The sequence below is a fragment of the Struthio camelus genome, chromosome 19 (genome assembly GCF_040807025.1).
Source record: "Struthio camelus isolate bStrCam1 chromosome 19, bStrCam1.hap1, whole genome shotgun sequence".
Taxonomy (NCBI): domain Eukaryota; kingdom Metazoa; phylum Chordata; class Aves; order Struthioniformes; family Struthionidae; genus Struthio; species Struthio camelus.
Genome location: NC_090960.1, coordinates 1,877,851 through 1,901,593, shown reverse-complemented (window position 1 = coordinate 1,901,593; position 23,743 = coordinate 1,877,851). Strand labels below are relative to the sequence as shown.

Here is a 23,743-nt window from a genome sequence, read left to right as displayed (position 1 = left end):
TCCAAACTGCCCGTGCAGCCTCCCAGGGCAGGCGCTCTGCACCAGCAGGTCCGTCGCGCAGCCCCGCACTGCTGCTCACCGCCGGACCGCAGACAAGAGGAAACCCTTGCACCAGGCTCACTCCCTTGTGCCCCTCTTTCATGCATCTTACCCTTAATCTAATCTCGTAGGAATCTCCAAGCTGTCTGCCTTGGAAAAGTGGGTAGAGTCACTTCACACGAAACCAGCCACAAGAGCACCTCGCTAGACCCCTTTTATTTAATCATTTTCCTAAGATTAGATGGCACAAGACACGTACAAGGCAGTCTGCCAGATCAGTGAAATACCACCCACACCACCAGCCCAGATTCCCAGAGCTGCTCTGGACAGTGTTTCAGTCCCATACTGAAGAATTTAATAAGTCAGAGAATACATACACAGGCATATCCCTTGGGTGATGCTCAAAATAATAACAAAAAAAGCTACCTTCTACTGCACTGAGGATGTGCAGCTAATTAACTTCCTAGGAGTCACAGATGAACAGGAAAAAGCACATTAAGAATGGGAACTTCTGATGGGCATGCCTCCGAGGAATTAGCAAATTGCATAAGAGGAACCTTGATTCTGATTATAAATTAATACCAGCGCCAAGATCCAGCGCACTTTTACTGCTGCATGAAATAATTAACCTATCAAATCCAGCTCCATGCAAATCAGATAGGAGAGTTCGGCTAACAGCGTGCCATCTCCGGGGGGAGAAGCTGGTACACTGCCATCACTAAGCTGCTCTTTCTGGGGGAGTGAGTGCTTTCAGGATCACTAATATCTTTCCACCTGTATCCATGGCATTAACAATTGCCCTATCTGGTTACCTTGGTACATCAGGTATGCGCTATTAATTGACTGCCTAGTGGCCCTCCCCAAAACAAAGGCCTCTCAAGGTCTAATCCAGCTTTCTTTTAACCCTGAAAAGGAAATTGCAATTGTAAGTAACATGCAACTACGCCCACAGCATGCCTGATGCCCTCCCCACTGCTCCTCCAGCTTTGCCATCAGCGATCTCTTCTGAACTTTCCCCTGTATGCAACTTGCAGATTTAGAAAGCAATACATACATCCGCGTGGTAGGTTCGGAGCCAAGCTAGACGTCATCGTTATTACAAATAGGAGAGTGTCCCTTGGATATCTGTTTATCAGGTTCTCAAATCCTTCCCAAGAGCACTCTCCAAAAATAACTTAAAATTCACTGTGCAAAACATCCAGTTCCAAACTGGAAAGCTGGCAAGCATCTATTTGATTTGCTGTTTCCACCCAGACCAGTAATTCACCCTCCTGAGAAGGCAGCCGCGAGGGGAAGGTGCCCTTGAGGTGTTCAGTAAATGCTCCAGTGAGAAGGGCAGGAATATAACACAGAATTACATTTTTGAGGGTTAACCAGACCCAGTGCCCTGCTATAAAAATGCACACACACACGCACTCCGCTGTCACATGTTCTACATTGACATCCTCATCCTACACCACTTCAGCCTGCTCATTAAATCATTACGTAATTGCAAAAGACAACCTCAAGGGCCTCACAACAGGTTTGGAAATACGACCCTGGGCGGCGGCAGCAGACGTCCCTCTCCCCAGCCGCCGCTGCAGCGCAGGGCGGGCGCGGGCACCTGCCGAGCACGTACCCTGCTGCTCCAGAAGCCAGGCGAAAGGCTTTTAAAGGGCACTTTAGACACTGTTTGCTTTAAAATCTAAGGAATGGTCTGCCCATCACATGCACTTTTATTGATTTACTCTGGGCTCAGAAAAAACAAACCCTGCATCCAGCTGTCAAGGGAAGAAAAAAAAAAAAAAAGTCACTCAAGGTGGCATTTCCAGGGCAGGCTCGCAGCCCCAGCTCTCTGTCTCGCTTTCCCCGCTCGTCTCTTACGCGGGTGGCATCGGCGGGCGCCGGCCGAGAAGGGGCCCAGCGGCTCCCACGCTGCATCGGGTGCTGACGCCGCGCTGCTCCGCGGCGGCTGCCCCCTCGCCCTGCCGCTCAGGCCCGCGGCTCGTCCCGGGGGGCTGCCTCCGCACCGGGCACGGCCCCGCGCCAGCCGAGCCGGCTCCCAGGCCGGCCAAGCGCACCGATCCCCGCCGGGCGGCTGCCGCTTTCTGCGAGCCGACAGAAGCTCCTGAGCAAAACGAAGCCTCGAGGCAGAGGAAATAGAACAGATTAGGCCTAATTGTCTTAAGTGTAACGATCACAAAGCAAAGAGGATGTCACGCAGTCAGGGAGCGGAAAGAATAACGTGGTTAATAGGAAGCATATATGCACGTGGGCTCCCAGGTATCGCCAAGGTGAAGACATGCAGCCTATGAGGGGTTTTTTTTATGGCTCGCTCGCTTGCTTTTCTTCCCTCCCCATGTCACCTGTCCCATTCTGCCAGCATGCCTTTGAGTTCTTGCTTGCGCAGAGAAGCACTTAGAGGCAGCGATCTGGAAAAGGGCAAAGCCAGGACGGTCGCGCGAGGCGCCGCTCTCCGCCGCGCTTCGACCCCAGCATCCCAGCCGAAGCCCGGCTCCCTCGTGGGCGCCCGGAGGCTAACGGCATCGCGCCGGAGGCTCCCATCCTGCTGCGAGGGGCCTCGGGGGAGCCGGCAGCTCAACGCGGGCGGGCGAGAACCGAGGAGTAGGAGTTCCCAGGGACTGTTCGAACCTGGGAGTCGGGACCGGATGCGTCCTCCAAACTCTCGCGGGATTCCTCTGGGAAGGGGAAGGCCCGAATCAGACACTCATCACAGAGATGCAATAAATACTGCACTCTGAACGAAACACAGCAAAGTCAGCAGAGCCACGAGACAGAGTTGAAGGATGAGAAGAATAGTTCTTAACTCCGTAACGCGCAGGAATGCTGGTAGTCCAGGGGCAGCTCCTCCGTGATCGGGGCCTATTGGGCCAAACGCTGTGCCAACTCGCTGACCTTTTTAGGCGAGCTCTCCTCAAACGGCCTCGGTTATCGGCATGCAAGACCCTCAACACTCCACCCTTTTTGAGGAAAGGCGATTGTTTCTCATCCCCTCTCATCACCTGCCCTTCTCCATCTGGAATCCTCAAAGTATCAACTGACAGCCAAGCTTTTATTTGAAAAGCAGCTAGAACAATAAAATAGAGTGAAGGAAAGAGAAGAACCTGCTCCAGCATCACCAGGGCCAGCAGAAGGAAGAGACAGACAGGTCAGTCATTAGTGGTTTAAGATATTCCCGGAAACTATAGCAACATCCTGCTGCAGAACTAGATCTGCCACAGCCTCCCAAGCCACCGAGCCCAGCGGAGCTGGTAAAGAGACACTTCGGCTGAATAGGACGTGCAAGGAGACAGTTGCCAAAATAGAGAAGACATCCCTTCTTAGACACACCAAGGTCCGTTTCTGCAGCCGTCTCGCTTACAGTTCACCTCCCCTCTGCCAGCCAAGCCAAACGCGCCCAGGCTGGCATCTCCCACCCCATAAAGGCAGTGAGAGGATGAGCAAACGTGTTCAAGGCTTCCAACAGGGACACAGGGAAAGATAAAAGATGTAATAGATTAGATCTGTCTTTTGTGAGGAATTTAATGACTACAACTGTTCAGCATCATTAACTAGTTTGTCTTGAAGGATTAACCCTCCCCCGTCCCAGCTCCGCCACTGAGCAAACACATGGGGACAGTGGTAACCACCCAGATCCCGCTCGGGCCGCCGAGAGCGGAGGGGAGGGAAGGCTTCTCCCCTCCCCTGGAGCAGGGCTGCAACGATAAGAAGTCATTAAAAGCTTTTACTACCTGTTGCTATATAGCAAAACAATTATGGAGGAATGCTAGACACAGAGAGACCTTGCTGTGCGAAGAGCAGCCTACTACAACCAAATCCCTCATTCCCGTCCCCTCTCAGGGGCAACATGCCCTATAGTGTTTCCAAAGTCTCTTCCCCATCTGACTTGGGGGGTGGAGGGGAACACAGCTCGATTTTAACCAATTTAGAAAGTTGTAAGTGTTGCTTGAAGTGAACTGCAACGGCTTAACCCAGCACTGACTCCCAAGAGAGAAGCCCGGACCCCAGGCAAAGGGAGGTGCATATCGAGCCTGCGTCACCTGCCACCAGAACCCTGAAGACCGCTCATGGCTGACCAGGTACCTGGTGACTTTCATTGCAACGCGTGCAACTTTAATCGCTATCCACGTTCATTCCACGGCATCCTTAACTTCACCCAATCCTTGGCTACCCTGTCCTCTTCCTAAAGCATGCAAATGCTCCCAGTCCTGTGCAGAAAAACAAGACAAGCTGCTGGCCTCGTGCAGCCCAAAGCAACCAACCAACTCCAGGAGCCATCCTGCTGCCCGCGATGCAGAGAGCGCCAACAGCCCTCCCGACAGACGATGCTCCACCGGCCTGTTGCAAGTTATCTGGGGAAGAATGAGCTTGCATTTTGCATTTGCACAAACTCTAGCAGAGTGAATCCTGTCCACCATTAGGCTGGAGGAGACAAGGAACCGCAACACCAACACCTGCCTTAGTCTGTGGGGTTACGAGTTGGAGAAGTAGGAAACACCACTGCCTGTTTTCTGAGTATAAGCATTAGGCACAGGGTGTAAATTCTCTCCAAGCTCAACATTAGCATGTGTCAGGTATTAGAAGTCCCTCAGGACCAGCTCAAATGACACATGTTCTCCTGGATGGTACAAACAGCAAGCCAAAGCAGAGGAAGCAACAGCTCATCTCCCACTGGTATTTGAACTGGATTTAAACCAAGACCTCACTACATGGCCTCACCCACCTGCCACTTCAACTCAGCTCCCAGAGCTGGCAGCGCAGTGCATCCCTGTACGAAGGGCGGCCGTCGGCCACGCAGCTCCAACAGCGGGAGATGGCCGTGCTGCTCCCTGCAAGAGCATGACCCTCGCTGCGAGCAGCAGGTGCTCCGGCTGCCTCCATCACCACACCATCCTGCTCTTTGCAACACAAGAATTTCGTTTCCCCAGCCTACTTCCCTCCCAACACGCTCCCGTTTCAAAACATGCCAGCAACGGAGGATGTCACCCTTCAGGAAGGAGCGGGTTTTGCGGTGTAACTGCTTATCTACTCTGCTGGGAAACATCGGCTCTGGGCAGCTGATCAAATACAGCCTGGGGCCCTATTCAGCACCTTGTAATGAGGGCAATCATTGCTATAGCCAATTCAGGCAGGAGACCTCAGAGTACTAGAAATGGAAACAAAAGCCAGGGGTTTGATGGCAACAGTCTTCCAAGTGCTCTAGCTGCACCATGGCAGAGTCAACCACCTGACAGCATGGCAACAAAAACACTGCTTCAGCGGCTCTGCAAAACGCCTCTGGTAAGAGATGCGGGGCAAAACCAGAGCCCTAAACCAGAGGGGCCTGCTGCGAGTGCCTGCCCTCACCTCCTGCTTCCCAAGGGCCACGCGTGTTCCCCGCACAAGACTGCTCCTCCAAGCCCAGGGCTTTGCTTGAGCTGGAGCTTACGGTCAGGAAAAACAACTGGTGAAGTAAAGCCCTCTCCTCACTGACGCCCTGAGCAGACCTGCCACGCGCAGGAGATGGAGAGGGAGCTCCTCGCAGGCGCTCGGGAAGAGCCAGGCAACAGCCAGGGAGAGCGCGGCCTCCGAACCGGCTCCTTACTGATGTGCTGCCCAAGCTCTTGGCAGTCCGACGCTGCATTCGTTTTGCTTCTTTGTTCTTTATTTTTAACGCATCCATTTACATTGGAACTGACACAGAAATACCAAGCAATTTTCTTCATAGCTGAGGAGACAGTCTCAACTGTAGCTGCTGCAAGAAGCTCAGAAAGCAAGAGAACAGGGAAGAATCTGGCACAGGGGTGTTCCCAGAAAGCAGGGTAACCAGCCTCAACTGTGCAAGTGGAAAGTCTTACATTTTGCACGGAAATCTTTGCCACAGATAATCTCCCCTTCCATTTAAAAAAAAAAAAAATTGCTCTGGAATTTCTTCAAGATATTCTCAAAGGCTCCTAAGCCATTCTTAGGTTTTCACCTCTAAGAGTGCAACAGCTTCCAATTTATTTATTTTTTAATAATGTTTTTGTGACAGTGGAATGGCTCATTCAATTTTGAAATGCTTAGAGGGCTGGCAGCTCTGCAAATTAAACTTCTGGGCTGAGACAGAAGGTCACACCTGAACTGCTTGGAAAGTGTTGCCAGTGAAAAGAACAAAAGCAGAAGTGTGAAAAAAGAAAAAAAGAATGCAGACAGCCTAAAGCTGTATTCAACATAGGCAGAGCCACACCGGGTCTCAGAGAAAACAGTTTCATTAAATCTGTGATAGAAAGCAATCTGTATCTGACTTCTGTCAAAGCAGAAGCTGAAGGAAGACAGTAGAAGATCCATCTATCCACACAAAGCACAGTAGCTCCCACATGATGTTTCATTACCTGGGACTGCGACCAGACACATCCCATGCTTCAAAAGCTGACAAAACCATTGGGTGGCACAGGGCAATCCACCTTTATACCGTCGGGTTACGCGGTCATCACAAAGAGCGCGGTACAGACACCGCGTTCTCATTCACCACCCACATCAGCAGAGGTTTCCAAAGGCAGCGTCACCCTTTGCAGCTCCTACGCTACAGGGAATACTTCAAACTCCATAGACCCCACCGTTGGCAGAAAGAGAGAAAACTGGATTTAGGTTGGGAGATGAAACAAGCTTCTGTCCCTCACAGCTTCAGACAACAGCGCAGTTGTATGACCAGAATATACCTTGAAAGTTCACAAACTCCTCTCTACAGGCTGCTGCAGTTGGTTGAAGTTTATCGATGGGTTCAGGAAGAGATCTCCACTGAGGAAGGCTAACAGAAAACCAGTCCAGCTCAGGAGATCCATAAGCTGCAGGGTGCCAGAGGCTGGGCAACCACTGAGGAGACACCACCGAGCTCCCTCCATCCCTCACACTCTTCATCACAGATCCTATTGCTGGCAGAGGCCAGGCACACACTAGGACCGACCCAATACGGCTCGTACAGCGATACACCGCTGAACACTCCGGCTCCTGGCAGAGGCTGACACTACAGAAGTCCTAAAGTGGCGTTTCACCTCCTTGCAGTTTGCATCAGGCAAAAAACAGGCTCCCATCTCCCTCCAACACCAAGCGAAGACCGCGCACCCCAGCCACCTCCCTGCAGGAAACACTCAAACATCTACTTACCAGCACGGGGATGAGCAGGTCAGCAAAATACACAAAAGCTGCTCCCAGAGCAAAGCCAACAGCCACAGGGATGAAAGCAAAGGCTCCAAAAATTCCAGATTCCTCAGCCATTTCAATAGCTGGGGCCAGGAGGGACCAGTAAGAAGCTGCCAACATGACCTAAGAGACAGACAATGTGAGGAATGAGAACATGGGAATAGCTTCCAAGGCAGGGTCTGAATGAACAAGCATCAAGGCTACTTGGTATCCAGGGTCATAGCCTTGCACAGAATTAGTCAAGGGGGAACTGAGGCACAGAGCGGAAACCGGCTCAGGTTTATTCAGCAAGCTGGTGACAAAGCTAGAAGCAGAATCCAAGGCCATCTTTGCTGGCCTTCGCAGCAGGAGGGAAGAGCATGCGGGGTCCCCAGCACAGCACGTTCTCCACCTTTGCTCCGCTAGTCTCGCGCCTGGGAAGTGAGGAGCAGCCCCATCACAGCCACAGGCTCCTTTGCCAAGAGGCTATTGCTATGGCTATAGTGGCTCTTTGCTCTCCGAACTCTGATCCTCCAAGGACCTTCCAGATAGCGGCACCTTAGCAGCGCCGCTACAGCCTGCGCCAGGCAGGCTTTCCTCTTGTACAGGCTGCAAATGCTTCAGCCAGCGAGATCCTTCCACTTGCTATTGCACTTGGCAATACCAGGAGCATGACCACTAAGCCTTAGTAGTGGCATTACAACCAACTTCCTAACAGAATCACTTAAGGGGGGGAAAGTGAGTTTTCCCATCAGTTTTCACCAAACTAGACTCTTGAGCCAAAACAGTAAAAGAAAGATGAATCACAGAAGCTTGTTAGGATAAACTCCTATAGAATTAACAGTCACAAGAGTCTTTCAAATGGGCAGCAGAAAGATGGAAAAATCCTCCCTCACCTCAGGTTTCTTGTGACTGCAGGACTGGAGCTGTTGTGCCCACTGAAGAGGCTACAGATAGTATCGAACAAGGAGAAATTTATGCTCTGACCACATCTTCTCCATGCAAATCAGAGACAAGGGAATTCCAGAAGGATGCAGCACGCCCAAATTCCCACACGTTTTTCCTCACTTACAAGGGTCACTATCAGCATTTTGTTCCCTACACTTTCATCGACTAAGTTCACAGAACGACCAGGGTTAGAAGGGACCTCTGGACATCATCTAGTCCACCCCCCCCCCCCCCAAAGCAGGGCCATCTAGAGCACATTGCACAGGATCATGTCCAGGCAGGTTTGGAATATCTGCAGGGAAGGAGACTCCACAACCTCTCTGGGCAACCTGTTCCAAGTTGAAAAAAGCAAGCTTTCCACCGGTGTGTACTGCTTTTATTTGCCTGCAAACAACAAATGAGCAGTTCTGGAAGATAACACTACTATCATGTCCCAGTATCTCCTGGATACCTAAAGCACTGGGATTATCTCACAAGACAGGATACGGACTGCAAGTTTTATAGCACAACATCCACAAGCAGACACAAGCAAACACAACAGCCTCATTTCCATGGCTTATAAGGCTCTATGAAATCAATCCTCTGTTCGCTGAAATCTAAGTTTTGAGGCCTATGTGCCCTCAAATACGTGCCCTTTCAGCCCCCATCCAGAGCACCTGCTCTGAGGTAAAACAAGACTTATTTCAGCGCTTTGCAGATGACACGACACCAGGCTGCACAGGAAACCTGAACACAACTCCCCTGAAAGGAAGCAAAGATAGCCAAGCCAAATACAGCTTGATGGTCTCAACAGATAAGTATTAATCACCAGGACCTCAGCTGGTGGTGCTGAGCCTCATTTGGGGCGTCCAGACAACCGAGCACTCCCAGGTGGGCGATCAGGAGAAGCAGACACTTCAAGTTACCCCGCTGCCCATTTGCAGAGTGAAGGTTTAAATCCAGTTCAAATACCCCCGCCACCAGCCACAGCGCTCCTCCTCAGCACCCCAGCGAGAGCCAACGGCAAACACACTCAGACCTGACCTCATAAGGGAAAAGAGGAAATATTGGACAACGCATGGAGCTAAAGAGTAGTTTCCAAGTTAGTTAGGGTCAGGCCACAGCTTCACTGTGAAGATTCAAGCCTGCTGTGGTTTAGCTGCCAAGATCCCCTGCTTTGCTACCCAAGATCAAGGCAACTGCAGCAAAACAGTTTTGCAATTCCTTTGCTTCTGTAAAGCTTAGAACAGTAGGATACAACCTGCAGGTCAGCCCTGGGACTTGGGCACAGCCTGCTCCTGCTGCAACGCCGAGCCAGGGTGCCCAGCCACGCTCTTCAAGCTGCTTTCACTGCTCACCCCTCAGCGGGCCCACGCAAGGCCCTGGCGCATCCGCAGCTGCAAAGGAGTGGGAACAGCTACCCTAAAGACCACCGAACAGGGGTTGGGAGGGACGTCTGGGCATCTCCAGGCCAGCTGTTGCTCAGAGCAGGGCATGCTTCAGAGCTAGAAAGAGTTGCTCAGGGCTTTATCCAGGTTAGAAAACAGAAAGGCATCAAACCACCCGTTCCATAAACGTATACCAAAGGACACAACATTAACACATCTTACTTGTTAACCTCCTGCTCTCCTCTGCTGCATGATGTACTGAGCTGGATTAATTAAGAATCATCAGCCCAGCACAACACCTTCAGCAATAGCTTTGGCCTTTTCATTTCTCTCACTACTGGCTTTTGAGGCTGTTCAGCTATGCAGGAGGCTACCCGTGACCGAACCTGTGGGGACTGCTCCCATTTGTATCAAAGCTAGATTAATTTAGGCCTTAGGGGAGGGTCGGGAAGGGAAAGAGATCTGCTAGGAAGAGATGCTTAAGGAAGGAAGCTGAATGCACATCACTTCCAGTTCAGCTCCATCCCCAACGGGGCTGGGTTAGTGATGCTGGAACGAGGACAGTCCTCGGGACAGCCACCGTATGCCAAGGCACTAGGACGATTTAGAGAAAACAAGCCTGAGATGCACAACTGCAGCTCCCTCATATCATGACAAACTAAGAGGAAGGAAGCAAGCCCACCCATGCTTGTCTGCTTTAAAACTTGCCCTAGTGATCTGCGTCACGCTTCGGGAAACGCTCTGCAATGGAGAGGCCAGAAACCAAGTGGCAGACCACCTTGGCCTGGCGGCAGAGGGATGGAAGAGCCCTGCTTTCTGACCAAGGAGGCAGATGAGAGGGAAGCTTTCTAGGAAGGAAGGGGTGAGGGTACAAGATCCAGTGGGAAGGAGAATGCAGCACGAGGGATGCCGGGAAGAAGGAGCATCCCACCTCTCAGCTAGGAGCACTCCCGGAGCAGCTGGCGCAGTGACCACTCTGCAGAGCTCGTGCCGTTTGCCAGCCTGTTTACAAAGTATTCAAAAGAGATCCTACTCATCTCATTCTCACTGCATGAGCATTCGCCTGCAGAAGAGAAGTGCATAATAAGCTATTACATTTTAAATCATTTTTAAAGAAGGAGTGAGATGCCTATTGCTGTAGACACCAGTCCCCGAGGGACTGTATAAGTCTCAGCTCACTATGAGTAAGAAAAAAGCAGGCTGTCATGTCAGACTTAACCACAGCTGTCAAACTTCATATTTCAAATGCCACCTCCTTTAACAAACAACCACACACCCCAACATGGAAACGCAAGCAACAGGAAAAGGCTTTGCAGAATTATATTGTCATCTTATGTTAAGATATCATTTCCCCACGGAAAAGAGGCCTGACACTGTTCAGCCTCCAGACCCCGTTACCCCTGAAGTCAGCTCCCACTGGCTTTGCTGTTCGCAGGCTCCAGAGGAAGAACGCGACGCAGCTCTAAGCCATCCCACCTCACTAGCTGCAGAAGCAGACTGCTGGGTTTCACCAACTGACTTCACGTGCTTTGAAGGAAAAGCAGTTTATTCCTGCGCTTTCATGTGGGACTACCTTGACCTCCCCACCCTTACAACATGAGGTGGGAAGATCCCAGGACTGGGGAGAGCTGGAACGTGCTGTGCGACTGTGGTCCCCTCTCCTCTGCTGAGGAGGGGAGAGGAGCAAGAAGGGAAGTCCAAGAGCTCTGGCCAAGACGACCATCTGCCGCAGGAACACAATCAGTGCTCGCTGCCCATCCTACACCTCGGTTGGAGGGTTTTGCCCTGCAGCAGTGAGCAGAAGGGAAGATGCTCTTGTGCCTCACCTGACCCTACCTCTTGGCTCCAACACACCTTCACCCACGGGCTGCAGGACACAGGGGCTTGCACTGGAGCAACCAAGCTTCTACTCAAGGGCCACCGCTTCACCCAGCCTCTTCTGCTACAGCACCAGCAGAAAGTTATCCTTCTTCCTCAGCAGTGTCCCTTAACAGACGACACTTACACACTAGCAAAAGGGTTCGAGTTCTGGCCAGCGAGCTCATTAAATGACAAAAAATATCACACCCACTTGCAAGTCTTCCTAATTTTCCAACTTGGATCACAATCTTATTTGAAAGGCCTTATAGGCATCAAGTTAATATGAATATCTAGCTGGGTGTTACATCCCAACAACAGGTTTATTATCCCTTTCCCTAAATATGATACTAATCCGTTTTCCCAAGTGTTCCTACGTTTAAGCGTCTTTCCTCGCCTGCTGTGAGGACTGAGTTAATAGAAAGCTGTCACAATTTGTATCTGTCCCTCGAAGGCTACAGTTCCAGGTTGCAAACGACTGAAGAAAAGCAAGGCCAGAGAAGCAAGTCTTGTGCAAGCACAAAAGGGGATGACGGAGGGGGAGCCAACAACACGAGGCAGGCTGTGGCAGGCGACGGGCGCTGCTTTGCTCCCAGCTCTCCAGGCACCGCAGCCCACACGCCTCTGCCTCCTTCTCTGCCTTAGCTCGACCACACGACACAGCTGAGCCGAGCAACCCCCCTGGCCTTGGTCCAACGAGTTCCTTAGGGCAGGCATCACATCTCACTGTATTTCTGTTTAACACACACGGAAACAGAGGGAATGGAGCAAGGGTACTCAACAGGACAATTAACACACCAGTGGCCACCTGCATCCATGCCAGTGATCCTCCCGTGGCCTTCTCTAAACCCCTTCTCCTCCAGTTTTCCTCACTTACGAGCAGCAGGCACCCAGCTAAGTCCTGGCAGCTCTAAGTGTAGGTAACAACAGCTACTGGGTCCTGTAGCACACGGGATATTTGCAGATGAGACTTTGGAAAATCCTCTCATCACCTCCAGGGATCTGCCAGCTCTGCCTCCTGGAGCCTCCTCCCGTACTCCCCATTGCTGGGGAAGACGCACGCGATTCAGGAACTTGGCTGCCTTGGCCAGAAAACCAGGCTGTGCCGAAACCTGCATCCCTCCATCTTCACAGCTGGTGTCGGGACGCACCCGCCCGCTCGGCAGCACAGGCAATCCAGGTGTCTGCTCCTGCCGCCATGCCAGCTGCAAACCTCGAGTAGCTTCAGTTATCATCCACGGGGAAAGCTCAAAAGGTGCCTCTTCCTCACCATCCCCATCCCAGTCCAGCTGCTAACTCCCACAGTCACTGAAGCTCTGCCTTTGGGGCAGCCTCTCACGCGCAGCCTTTTATAGATGCACTGAGCCCAAATACTCCATCTTACACACCCAAAGTACCTCCAGAGACAGGAATCTGAACACCACCAACATCACGCAGCAAGATAGTGGCAAAGGCAAAAATAAGAGAGTTTCAGATTTCCCCTTTCAGTATGCTCTGTGCACTAGGGAGAGAGCCTGCCTAGGCTCTCCTCTGATAAATAAAACATGAAGCTGTTTCAACGGAGGAGACTACTTTCGGCACAAAACCTCCCCGTCACACCGTGCTGGCAGCGCTCAGCGGCATCCACAGCCGCTCCATTCCTTGAATATGGGGAGCAGGGATCCCACGGTGGTCTGGCTCCCTGGCACGGGAACAGCCTGCTTCTGCCAAATTTGATTTGGACATTTTAGCAGAGACTTCATCCTCCTGAGCTGAGACACAACACCACCATAAATCCACAATCCACAGCAGAGGAGAGGGGAGGAGAAAGCATGCAGAAAGCAGCCGTGTATGTAAAAAATCCATGGGCTGAAGGAGCCCAAACCCTTCTCTGGGCTACATCAGGATAACCAGAGACGGCAGCTTCTCTCACCAGCCAGGAGCAAGCAGCCCAGAAATACAGAGAGTGGATTTATTTTAATTTCCTAGCTCAATAACTCAATAGCAATGGTGCTGCAGGCACATGAGTCTTCCCCAGCAGGTTCACGAGATTGAGCTTGGAGAAACACAGACTCACATGGGCTCAAAACCAGACTGCCTCGTGCCCATGGGAGCACACTAATAAACCTGCATCCCTTTCTCCACCAGCCGCGGCCAGTGGGTATCGTCTCAGCCGAGACAGCCACGTGCTCCTACCAACACCAACAGGAGCAAACACCAGCCTGGGCACACGGGTAAATAAATCATGAGATCGCTCTGGGCACCTCCTGGTCGCAGATAGCTCTACAGGTGCCCGTTGCCCCCGACACCTCTCCCCGCTTCTGCGGCGGCCGGCACAGCCATACACCACAAAGGACGAGTGAATCCAGGTCTCCGTGCCAGGCGCGGCCCTTTCCCACGCTGATGGGAACCCTGCGAAGCACACCAGGCAGCAGGACCTGTAGCCACAGGGGAGGACACCAACGTACCCCTCTAGCACCGCTCCAGGCTTTGCCAGTGTCCTCTCCATACACTCTATTCGCTCTGCAAACAACCAAAACGAAAGCCTACTGCAAGCAGCAGATCCTGTCACGCTTCTGTAGGGCCAACAAGATCAGAAGAGAGGCATCAAAGGACAAAACGATTTTAACGACATGCTGGATTAGAACACCAAAGCCTCTTAGAGAGCAAAGGGGGATTCCCATTGGCAAGGCAGGAAAATAAAATGGAAGATGAGACACTCACAGGACATTCTGCCTGCCAAATTTCTTAGCTCGACTTCATTAAGGCTCCAACAACAAAAACTGGCCTCAGAAGACCAACGTAAATTACCGATGCTGTTTTAAGCAGCAGCACTGAAAGGGAATATTCAACACCCAACATGCCTGGTGTAGTTTGGAAAGTGCCTCTGTATGATTTTCTGCTTCACCTAGGACAAAGCAAAAAACAAAGAATTAAACAAAAAAAATAACCCCCACGCACCAAACTGCAACCCAATAAGAGGACCAGCCATGCAAGGCTACAGGGAAGGAGGACCATGAGTGTTAACACAGGCTTCTTCCTCTTGATGTCTGAGTAGAGCGCAGCACCTCCAGGATAAATCCATGAAAATAGAGAACATCTTAAATAAAAGCTTTTTTTAGAATATCAAGATTTAAGAGAAAAGCCAGAATTCCACATCAGATACCCAAGTAACTGAAGTCTCATCTCCATGGAAACAGAACATCTCAGAGGCTTTCGCATACAAACCTTACATTATCCCAAATTTCCAGAGAGGCAACCAAGGCAGAAAGAAGCTAAATACTCAGATACCCGAGAGGAGTTACCGGGGGGTAGGACGCTGAGCATCAGCCAAGCCACCGTACCCAGCCACGTGGGCACCCTCCGCCTGAGATAACACGCATGCCATCAAACACAGCTGGCTTCAGCCCTACCAAAAGGGGGTTAAGCAAATTCACTTGGCGTTTGCAACGCTCTCCGAGCACGCAGGCAGCTCTCCTGATAAGCCCTAACTCATTAAGTCATGGTGATTTGACCGTGGTCCTCACAGGCTCACCCGAGATTAGACGGCACATTTGCCAAGGAGGCAGCGCTGAGCCCTGGCTTTCTAGAGCTCGAGCTAGAGCTCTACGTGCCCAGCCATCCTCCTCACCGGCTGTTGCAAGTCCCTATGCCACGTTCCCCTCCTGCTTGGGTAGTAGTAAAGGGGTTTTTTTTCTTTTTAAAAAAGAGTTCTGGTTTTATTATACTATGAAAGCTCCCAAAGATGAGCAGACAAATAATTTCTTCTGGTAACTATCCACTATAACATTATTTTGAGAAGACCACAAAACATTGCATGTAAGGGATTTCAAGCACCCGACCTCAACTGTTTCACAAGCAAACCTGATCGCTAGGACAGCATCATGCACACATCCCCTGGAAACCAGAGCACTATCAGAGATCCTGAGCTAAACACCAAAAGAGCAGGATTAGAGAAGCCTACCTGTCTCTGAAAGCACAGAAAAAGGAGGGTTGCTAGCCCTGACAGAACAAAAGGGGAGTTTAAATATAGCAGATCAGATTTCAAAGAACTGATATTACAGATAAAGAGGAGAAGTAGTCAAGTTTTGCCTCTGTCTATTCCAGTGTTTGCAGAATACATATTTGTACGTATTTGCCCAAGATTTACATAAAAGACAATGCAGTGTTTCAGACAGAAAAATCCTTACGGCAACGGAGCAGTCCATGATGAGAGCAATATCACAGCAAGGGCAGTCTGAAGAAACACTTTCTACAGGGAGGAAAAAGAGTGAAAATAGTACAAACAGCTTTCAAAACAGGCTGCTCCACATCCTGTTTTCTCTTCTATCGGAGGAAAGCCTGCCAACACGTACAAAGAGCCTGTGTCGTTCCTGCAGTCATACCTGACCTCGGCCCCACCACGCGAGCCCGGAGGAGGCAGGAGCACCAAGCGGCCTCTCATCCCAGCCAGCCGGAGCTCCTCCAGCTGCGCGGCCTCGTCTGCTGGCCGGGAGGGTTTCGCTGCCCAGCAGGTCCCGTCGGGCTCGTGGCTAGATGGTGGCACAGCCTGTCACACATTCCTCAGAGCCACCCAAAGGGGTCGGCCCATGGGGAGACCCGGGTAGCACAGGTCTGCCCCATAACCAGTGCTTGCATCTTTGGCATGGTCAACCATATGCTTGAGGCGCGCTTAGCCCCAGTTTCTTGTCCCCCCATCCCGTCCCCCTTCCCACAAGCACGTAGGGAGCTATGAAGCTTGGCCACAAGCCCTTCCCCAGAAAGGCCCTGCTCTCAAAGGCCGGAGCAGAAAACTATTTCAGTTCCGGCTTCTTCACCAGCTCTCTGCAAAGCCACCGAGCACACAAGTCACTAGCAGTTTTCCTGCCTCCAGAAAATGCCTCAGGCATTATTAAACCCTTGCAGGTAAGGACTAGGTAGGGACATGGCAATACTGGAGTCAGGAGAGGACTCACTGTGCCCCTTGCTGGCACGCAGGACCTCCGCGCTGTGAGCCACGCTCTGCTCTGTCCTCCCTCGCTCCCCACCTGCGTCTTCCCCTCATCGAGGGCTCCCCAGCAGCAGAACCAGCAGCCACACAACACCACACCGGCACTGTTTCCTCCCCCTGCAAGGCCAGAGCTCGTCCCGAAGGGCTCCTCACCCATCAGGCCTGTCTCCTGCTCCCCCAGAGGCAGCCGCCGGGCTGCCAGTCAAGTCATTGCAACACTGCCCAGCCGGAAAGAGAAAAATCAATGCTGAGATTCAGGTGCATTATCTGGGGCACCGACCAACATACCCATGTTCAACAACATGCAGCTGCACAGAGGAAGTTTTAAAGGTGCAGGGTTGAGAGCAGCCTTCGGAAGAAGGTGTTTCAGTCCCCTGTCAAACAAGGGCCAGGGAGCTATGGGCGCATGCAGAACAGATCTAGCTAAAAGAAAGATAAAATTCTAACTTCTGATGCTTTTGCCATGTCACTGCTACCAGCACTACCTAAACACTGAGCACAGACCTGCTCCTAGCAATTGCGTTGACCCATGCAGCAACAGAGGTACGATCCCCCTCAATCCACGCGGAGAGATGCCTGGATCTCCCTGGCATCTTCCTCTAAAGGAGCTGGTCCTGGCCTCTCAGCATCAGAGCACGGCTGCACAGAGCAGCTTGCCGTAACCAGCACCTACTTCAGCAGCTCAGGTCTGTAAACACTACCTAGAACTTTTCAAAGTGGAGCTTTGTGGGCAGTTTTTGTAGAAGCACGTGCTACCAGCAGGACCCTGTCACCCATAGGATTTCCTTGCTGGCGTTCCTTTCCAGGCAGTGAAGCAACCTTAGAAAGCTTCCCCTTTCCTGTTCTGAATATAATATAAATCCAAGGAAGCTGGGCAAAAAAGGGGTTTATACGACTTCTGCCTTAACACCTGAGCTACACCTCCACCATTTGAGGAGGCCTCAGGCCTCCTGGCTGGGCAGACACAGGTGTTTGGAGAAGGCTGCAACCAAGAGGGCCTGGGGCAGGCCTGTCACCGCAGGGCGGCTTGCGAGCAGCAGCTCCCGAGCCAGCCCTTGGCTAGCGCAGAAGCCCCACAGTGCCAAGCTCACGTCCCATGCAGAGGTACTCCCCTCCCCACCAGTGAGATGGACGCGCCTGCCGCGGTGGGACAGCGATGCCACCACGTGGGTGCGGGGAAGGGGGACAGCTCAGCTCGTGCTGCCCCGGCAGCATCTCCCCAACATCACACTCTTCACAGAAGCAACTCTGCGGGGCTTGTAAGGGATGAGGGTTGGTCCCAGACCCAGGTGTGTCTTCTGAAGGAAAACAGCATGGAAATAAAACAGCAGAGGAAAGTTCTGGACTAGACAATTCAAAACACAAATGTTTCATTTATAAAAACAACCTGAGAATCTGTTACAAGAGATGAACTGAACTAGTCACATCATTAGCAGGTCACAGACGCGCTCCAGAAGAACTTGCTTGGAAGCAAACTGTGTTTTACCTTACTCACTAAAGCAGACTCTTGCTTAATACAGTTGGTTTTGCTTCAGGCTCTTGGAAGAGCAAAAGACCTATGGTCTTCCGGTCTCCAAACATTCAGGCTTTGCCCCGATCAAAGGTGTTCCAGCATATGGGGAGATGCACAGGGCAAGGAGTCCAGCTCCACACACACTTTTGGCATCAGCAGAGTTACTAAACACTGCAGGACAGATCACCCGTGCTGCCAAACAAACAGGCTTTTGGTTCATCTTGCAGCCTGGCAGCGTTTTCCATGCTCCAGGTGCCGATTACACAACCAGGACACACAGCGAGCGGGACCTGGCAGAGCCCTTCCCTTGGCGTCCAGACACACCTGCCACAGAAACGCCGGGGAGGTGTGGTGCAGAGGGACACACCGCAGGGCCGGGAAGTCATGCCAGAACGCCCTCCACCCTCTGCTCGGTCAACAAGGGATTGCACAGCACGCACAGCAGACCTGGCACACAGGGGAAGGCCAAGCACCCTCTGCCAAGCTACTCCAGAAATCCCTCTTTGTGGCTAACTCCCACAGGAAGCGTCCTGGAGCACAGCACATCTCAGCTCCTTCCTTGTATCAGTACACAGCAAAGCCAAAAACAAAACAAACAAGAAAAAAACTCCTCCTCCCTCAGGGCTTTTTACCAGGGAGCATTCACCCTCTTAAAGCCATCACATGTTGACAAGTTTGGCACTGGTATTTCAGCAAGGCTGCACGCAGGCAGGTCACCAAGACACGTCAACGCTGCAGGGGAAGAGAACAGTGCCTTCCACCAGGCTCTGACAGCCAGAGACTATTCTCCCCGACCATCCAGCTGCTCAGATACGCTCAAGCACCTGAAGAAAAATAAATGTGACACACTGACTCTGAATGAGACTCCACTTGCTCACAGATTCCCTGGAGTTCGGGCAGTAGGGGAGGTTCTACATTCACAAGCCCCATCACAATGTCAAACCACAACTCACGCCACACAGTTTCACTTCTTTAGAGAAAGATGTAACAAGCATTAGGTTTACTCTACGCCCTTGATTTAGAGCCCCAGTGTCTTTGTTCCCCCTCCTTCTAACAGTTTAAAGCATCCAAGCTTTGCAGGAGAGCAAGAAGCATCAAGTGAGCTATGTGCATTAGCCTCCAGGGCAAGGGCTCTTCTGCCCATCTTAATCGCACACAAATGCTCCAAGAGGAATGATTCAAAAGTCCAAGGAAATGAGAATAGTTCAACTTGAGAACAAAATCCAGCTCTGGCAGGTTGACATCCACGTGACTCCATCTCGCACCACCTCCACCCTCACCAAGGAGGCACTGAGACGTGACAGGACGTGACCAAGACTGCAGCACATTCCTCCACTGCCTCATGCAACATAAACGCACCTCAGACAATTATACATGAAACACTAATGCAAGTGGGCAACCAAACGAAGCATGGAGGGGCTTCTGAGGAGATGTCAGCAGGAAGACACATGCAGAGATGATTAGTAGAAAAAGGATGCTGTACTCACCCCCGCAGCAAAGCCTAAGCTTCCATCGAGGATCCGCCTCTGGAAAAAAAAAAGTAACAGAAAACACATCATTTACCTATTGCAAAACAAGCAGAGTTGCAACCATGCCACTCGGCAGCATAAAGGGAAGTCACTTCCTTTGGTATCACAGCAGGATAACTTTCTTCTCCCCATTACTGCAATCCAAGTGATTGCTGTGCTTTGAGGCAAGACATGCCATGCTTCAAGAGACAGAGTCGTGCCACCACGCTCCTCGTGCAGAGATGCTACTCCACCATCACAGAGAGCCTACAGTGAGGTGGGAAACTGGAGTGTCCTGACTCACACCCCCATTAGGCTTTCAGTAACCCAACACATATCCTGCCTGCTTCATTCCCATCACAGTTTTTCACTGTTACTTCTTTAACACACTGCCCTCCCCCAGGAGGGAAAGTCAACACACTACTGCAAAGGGAATCTCACTTTGCAAAAAACTCCTGCATAAATCATCAAAAGAGAGAGACATAAATAATAAATGCATCAGGACAATTTTGCACATAACAGCAATGTGGGCCTCTAATTTTGGAATGCAAGATAACTTACAAATCAAAACCTTGCCTGGCTCAACCCAGAGCATGGATTGACCTAGATCCACACTAGAGAAGTGGAAGTAAAAATAGGCTACAAGGAAGAGAGCCTGCTGCTCTAAACACACATACCAGCCTGCAACTCTGCCCTGTTGCGCTACACCAAAGATGAATTTTTAAGTCAGCATCTACCAAGCTTTTTGAGCCACACGTGACTGACAACTCTCAGTGTCCCTCATGGATTCTGTCACTCTTTTCAAGTATTATAACAGCAGCATGGTTTACTGCACCACATACTACAGCTTCGGGTTAGGAACTTGATTTAGTTCTCCTCTTTTGTTCTGACATACAAGATAATTACTCTGGGTTCTTTCCTCCTCAGGCATGAGAAACTCTCAGGGCCAAATTAAGGTCTCTCATGCTTTGGAGCAGGCAGCCAAGCCCAAAGACGAGAAGTAAAGCTCAGCCCTTTTCCCCACATCCTGCTCACCACCCAGAAGAAAGAACAAACGATCCCGGCACCCACCTGGCCACTGGAAAACACAAACACCAGCGCTGAGCCAGCTGCTGTCAGGCCCCAGGTGAGACACGTCCCTAGCACCGCCTGGATCACCGGCCCATGACCTGGGATCATGCTGACCACACGCAGGCACCAGCAACCTAGGAGAGACAAGGTCTATCAGGAGAAGCACTAGGAGAAACTTGCAGTGTTTGAAAAGACACAAATAAACCCATCTATTGCTCCCTAGTCATTTGGGGGGGGGGGGGTCAGCCCAGGCATGCTGAACCCCCACTGCTCCTCTGGGTGCTGGGAACACCCAGCACTCCTGGCAAACACCCTTCCTTACCCAAGGGGATGGAGGTGGTTTAACCGTGCTCCCTGCACCACCCGTCTAAGCCCAGAAGAGCAGGACCGACCAAGAGCACGTCGGCACCCACTGCTCAACCCCCGGCTGATTTCATGGGCTCAGGACCACGAGTTGTCACCAGGGCGGAGCAGCTCCATCGACAGGAAGAATAACGTTCTCCGTCTGCTGGAGTCTCTCCCAAGCTCCAGGAGTGTTTTGCTTGGAGCAAGCATCAGTCCAGCTCCCATGCAAGATGCAGACGAGCCTGCTTGCTACACACAGCTTGTCCCACCATTTCTTTTAGAGTGCTATCTCACTGGCACCCCAGAAAGCAGAAGGAGAAACGCAGAGGAGTCACACTTGCACCTCCCTGAGCAAAAGGACACCTCGGTCCACCTCCCCTGCACAGTTCCCAGGCACACGTATCACATCCCACTGATTTTTCCTGAAAACCAGTTTTACTTGTGCTGAAGGCAAACACCCTCGCAGCACTGGGCTCGCTACGCTGCTGATCTACAGATACCCCAGTACGAAGCAAAAGGGGAAGGAGTCCTGGGCAGGACAGCTTAACACAGCCCAAGAGCTGTAACTCGGGACCCGTCGACAGCCAGGAGACAAGGGCCTGAGCACACTGGTCTCCCTACACCGTGAAACAGCTCAGGCAGCAGCACTACCCCATAACAAGTAAGCTTTCTAAGAAAATACACACACCCATATAAGAATATATATTTATAAATACATATACGTATCCCTCACTCCTCCCCAAAGTTCAAAGGCTTTTGGAGGAGGGTCTCCAGGACGGCACCCCCAGGCCATGCCCAGCACCAGGCTCTAGCTGGCATCCCCGCACAGCAGTCAGACTAGGGGGGAGCACCAGGGGAGACCCCCTAAGCCACCCCAAGAAGAGGGGGAGGCCCCAAGCTCCAGGACCTCTCCCAGGCCCCAAAGAGGACCCCCAAATCCCCCACCCCAGGCACTCAACCCCCAAACAGGGACCCCACAGCCTCCAAACAGGTGTGAGCCAACACCCCACACCCCCCCCGGCCCCAAACCAGCCCTGCAGCACCCCAGACCCTCCCCCCAAGTCCCTAAAACGAACCCCCAGCCCCCAAACAGGCTCCTCAGCCCCCCAAATGAGCCCCCCAGGCCCCAAAGCAGCCCCCCGAGCCCGCAAACCGAGCTTCCCAGGCCCCAAACCGGCCCCTCAGCCCCCAAAACGAGCCCCCAGGACCCCCCTGGGGCCCCCAAACACCCCTTCTCAGGCACCCAGCCCCCAAACCGGGCCCCCACGGCCTCCAAACGGGGGGTGTCCGCCCGTCCCGGGCACCGCGACCCCTCCCCAACCTCCTGACCGGGCCCCCGACACCCCCCAGCCCGGCCCCGACCCGGCAGCGCAGGCCCCGGTCCCGCAGCTCGCAGCGCCCCCGAGCCCGCCGGGGCCCGGAGCTCCGCGGGACGCCGGAACCGGCCGCCGCGGCCCCGCTCACCCACCCGGCGCTCCCGGCCGCGGCCCCGCCGCCACTTCCTGGTGCCGCCACACGTGTCGCCGCCGCCGCCCCGCCCACCCCGCCGCCTCGGCCAATGGCGGCGCGGCGGGGGCGGGCCGCCCTCGGCTCTGCGTTTCGGGCGGGCCTGGCGGCTGCAGAGCGGCGCGGGCGGGCGCTGGTGAGGGCGAGGGTGCGGGCGGGCGCGGCAAGGTTGCTGCCGGGGGAGGCTAGCACGGCGTCCCTCGGACACGGTGCAGGGCATGTCCCTTGCACGGAGCACCCTCCGCATCGCTGCAGGGTGACACCCCGCCAGGCACGGTGCAGGGCATGTCCCTTGCACGGAGCACCCTCCGCATCGCTGCAGGGTGACACCCCACCGGGCACGGTGCAGGGCATGTCCCTTGCACGGAGCACCCTCCGCATCGCTGCAGGGTGACACCCCACCGGGCACGGTGCAGGGCATGTCCCTTGCACGGAGCACCCTCCGCATCGCTGCAGGGTGACACCCCACCGGGCACGGTGCAGGGCATGTCCCTTGCACGGAGCACCCTCCGCATCGCTGCAGGGTGACACCCCGCCAGGCACGGTGCAGGGCATGTCCCTTGCACGGAGCACCCTCCGCATCGCTGCAGGGTGACACCCCACCGGGCACGGTGCAGGGCATGTCCCTTGCACGGAGCACCCTCCGCATCGCTGCAGGGTGACACCCCACCGGGCACGGTGCAGGGCATGTCCCTTGCACGGAGCACCCTCCGCATCGCTGCAGGGTGACACCCCACCGGGCACGGTGCAGGGCATGTCCCTTGCACGGAGCACCCTCCGCATCGCTGCAGGGTGACACCCCACCGGGCACGGTGCAGGGCATGTCCCTTGCACGGAGCACCCTCCGCATCGCTGCAGGGTGACACCCCACCGGGCACGGTGCAGGGCATGTCCCTTGCACGGAGCACCCTCCGCATCGCTGCAGGGTGACACCCCGCCAGGCACGGTGCAGGGCATGTCCCTTGCACGGAGCACCCTCCGCATCGCTGCAGGGTGACACCCCACCGGGCACGGTGCAGGGCATGTCCCTTGCACGGAGCACCCTCCGCATCGCTGCAGGGTGACACCCCACTAGACACGGCACATGGCATGTCCCATGCACGGAGCACCCTCTGCATCGCAGCAGGGTGACACCCCCTGGACATGCCGCACGTCCGGCGCCGGCCTGGGGAAGCCACAACCTCACAGGCAGAGGCAGCCAGGCGGCTCCGGCACGAACAGCCCGCGGCCCTGCGGAGCCTGCGGTGGCAGGACCGGGCACGGCAGCTGGGACGGACAAGGAGTTTTAAAGACAGAGAAGCCAAGATTAACCAAAGTCTGCAGAAACAAAGGCTGGATGCTGCCTGGGCAGCGCGGCGGCTGCTCCCTGGGCATTCCCAGAGCCCCGGCGCCCTGCTCGGGGCACAGGCGGGACGGCACCGCGGCAGCTCGGCGCTCCGGCGATCCCGGGCGCACGCCCCACCGGGCTCCCGGCAGCGGC

General features: G+C 53.4%; 1 protein-coding gene across 12 annotated transcripts in view; it reads right to left on the bottom strand.

Annotated features, from left to right (window-relative positions):
- SLC39A11 (solute carrier family 39 member 11) overlaps nucleotides 1–23,743 on the bottom strand; it is a 153,348-nt gene that overhangs the window by 110,442 nt on the left and 19,163 nt on the right. For 4 of the 12 annotated variants that reach the window (XM_068913862.1, XM_068913856.1, XM_068913853.1 and 1 more), the window contains exons 2-4: nucleotides 20,413–20,546; nucleotides 19,321–19,359; nucleotides 7,165–7,323 (exon numbers count right to left, since the gene is read on the bottom strand). In XM_068913862.1, coding sequence (XP_068769963.1) covers nucleotides 7,165–7,323; nucleotides 19,321–19,359; nucleotides 20,413–20,520 — 306 coding nt within the window. In that variant the 5' untranslated portion in view covers nucleotides 20,521–20,546. Of the gene's footprint in view, nucleotides 1–7,164; nucleotides 7,324–19,320; nucleotides 19,360–20,412; nucleotides 20,547–22,119; nucleotides 22,295–23,743 lie in introns of those variants that run through there. The other 8 variants (XM_068913863.1, XM_068913859.1, XM_068913860.1 and 5 more) reach the window with 5 other exon arrangements.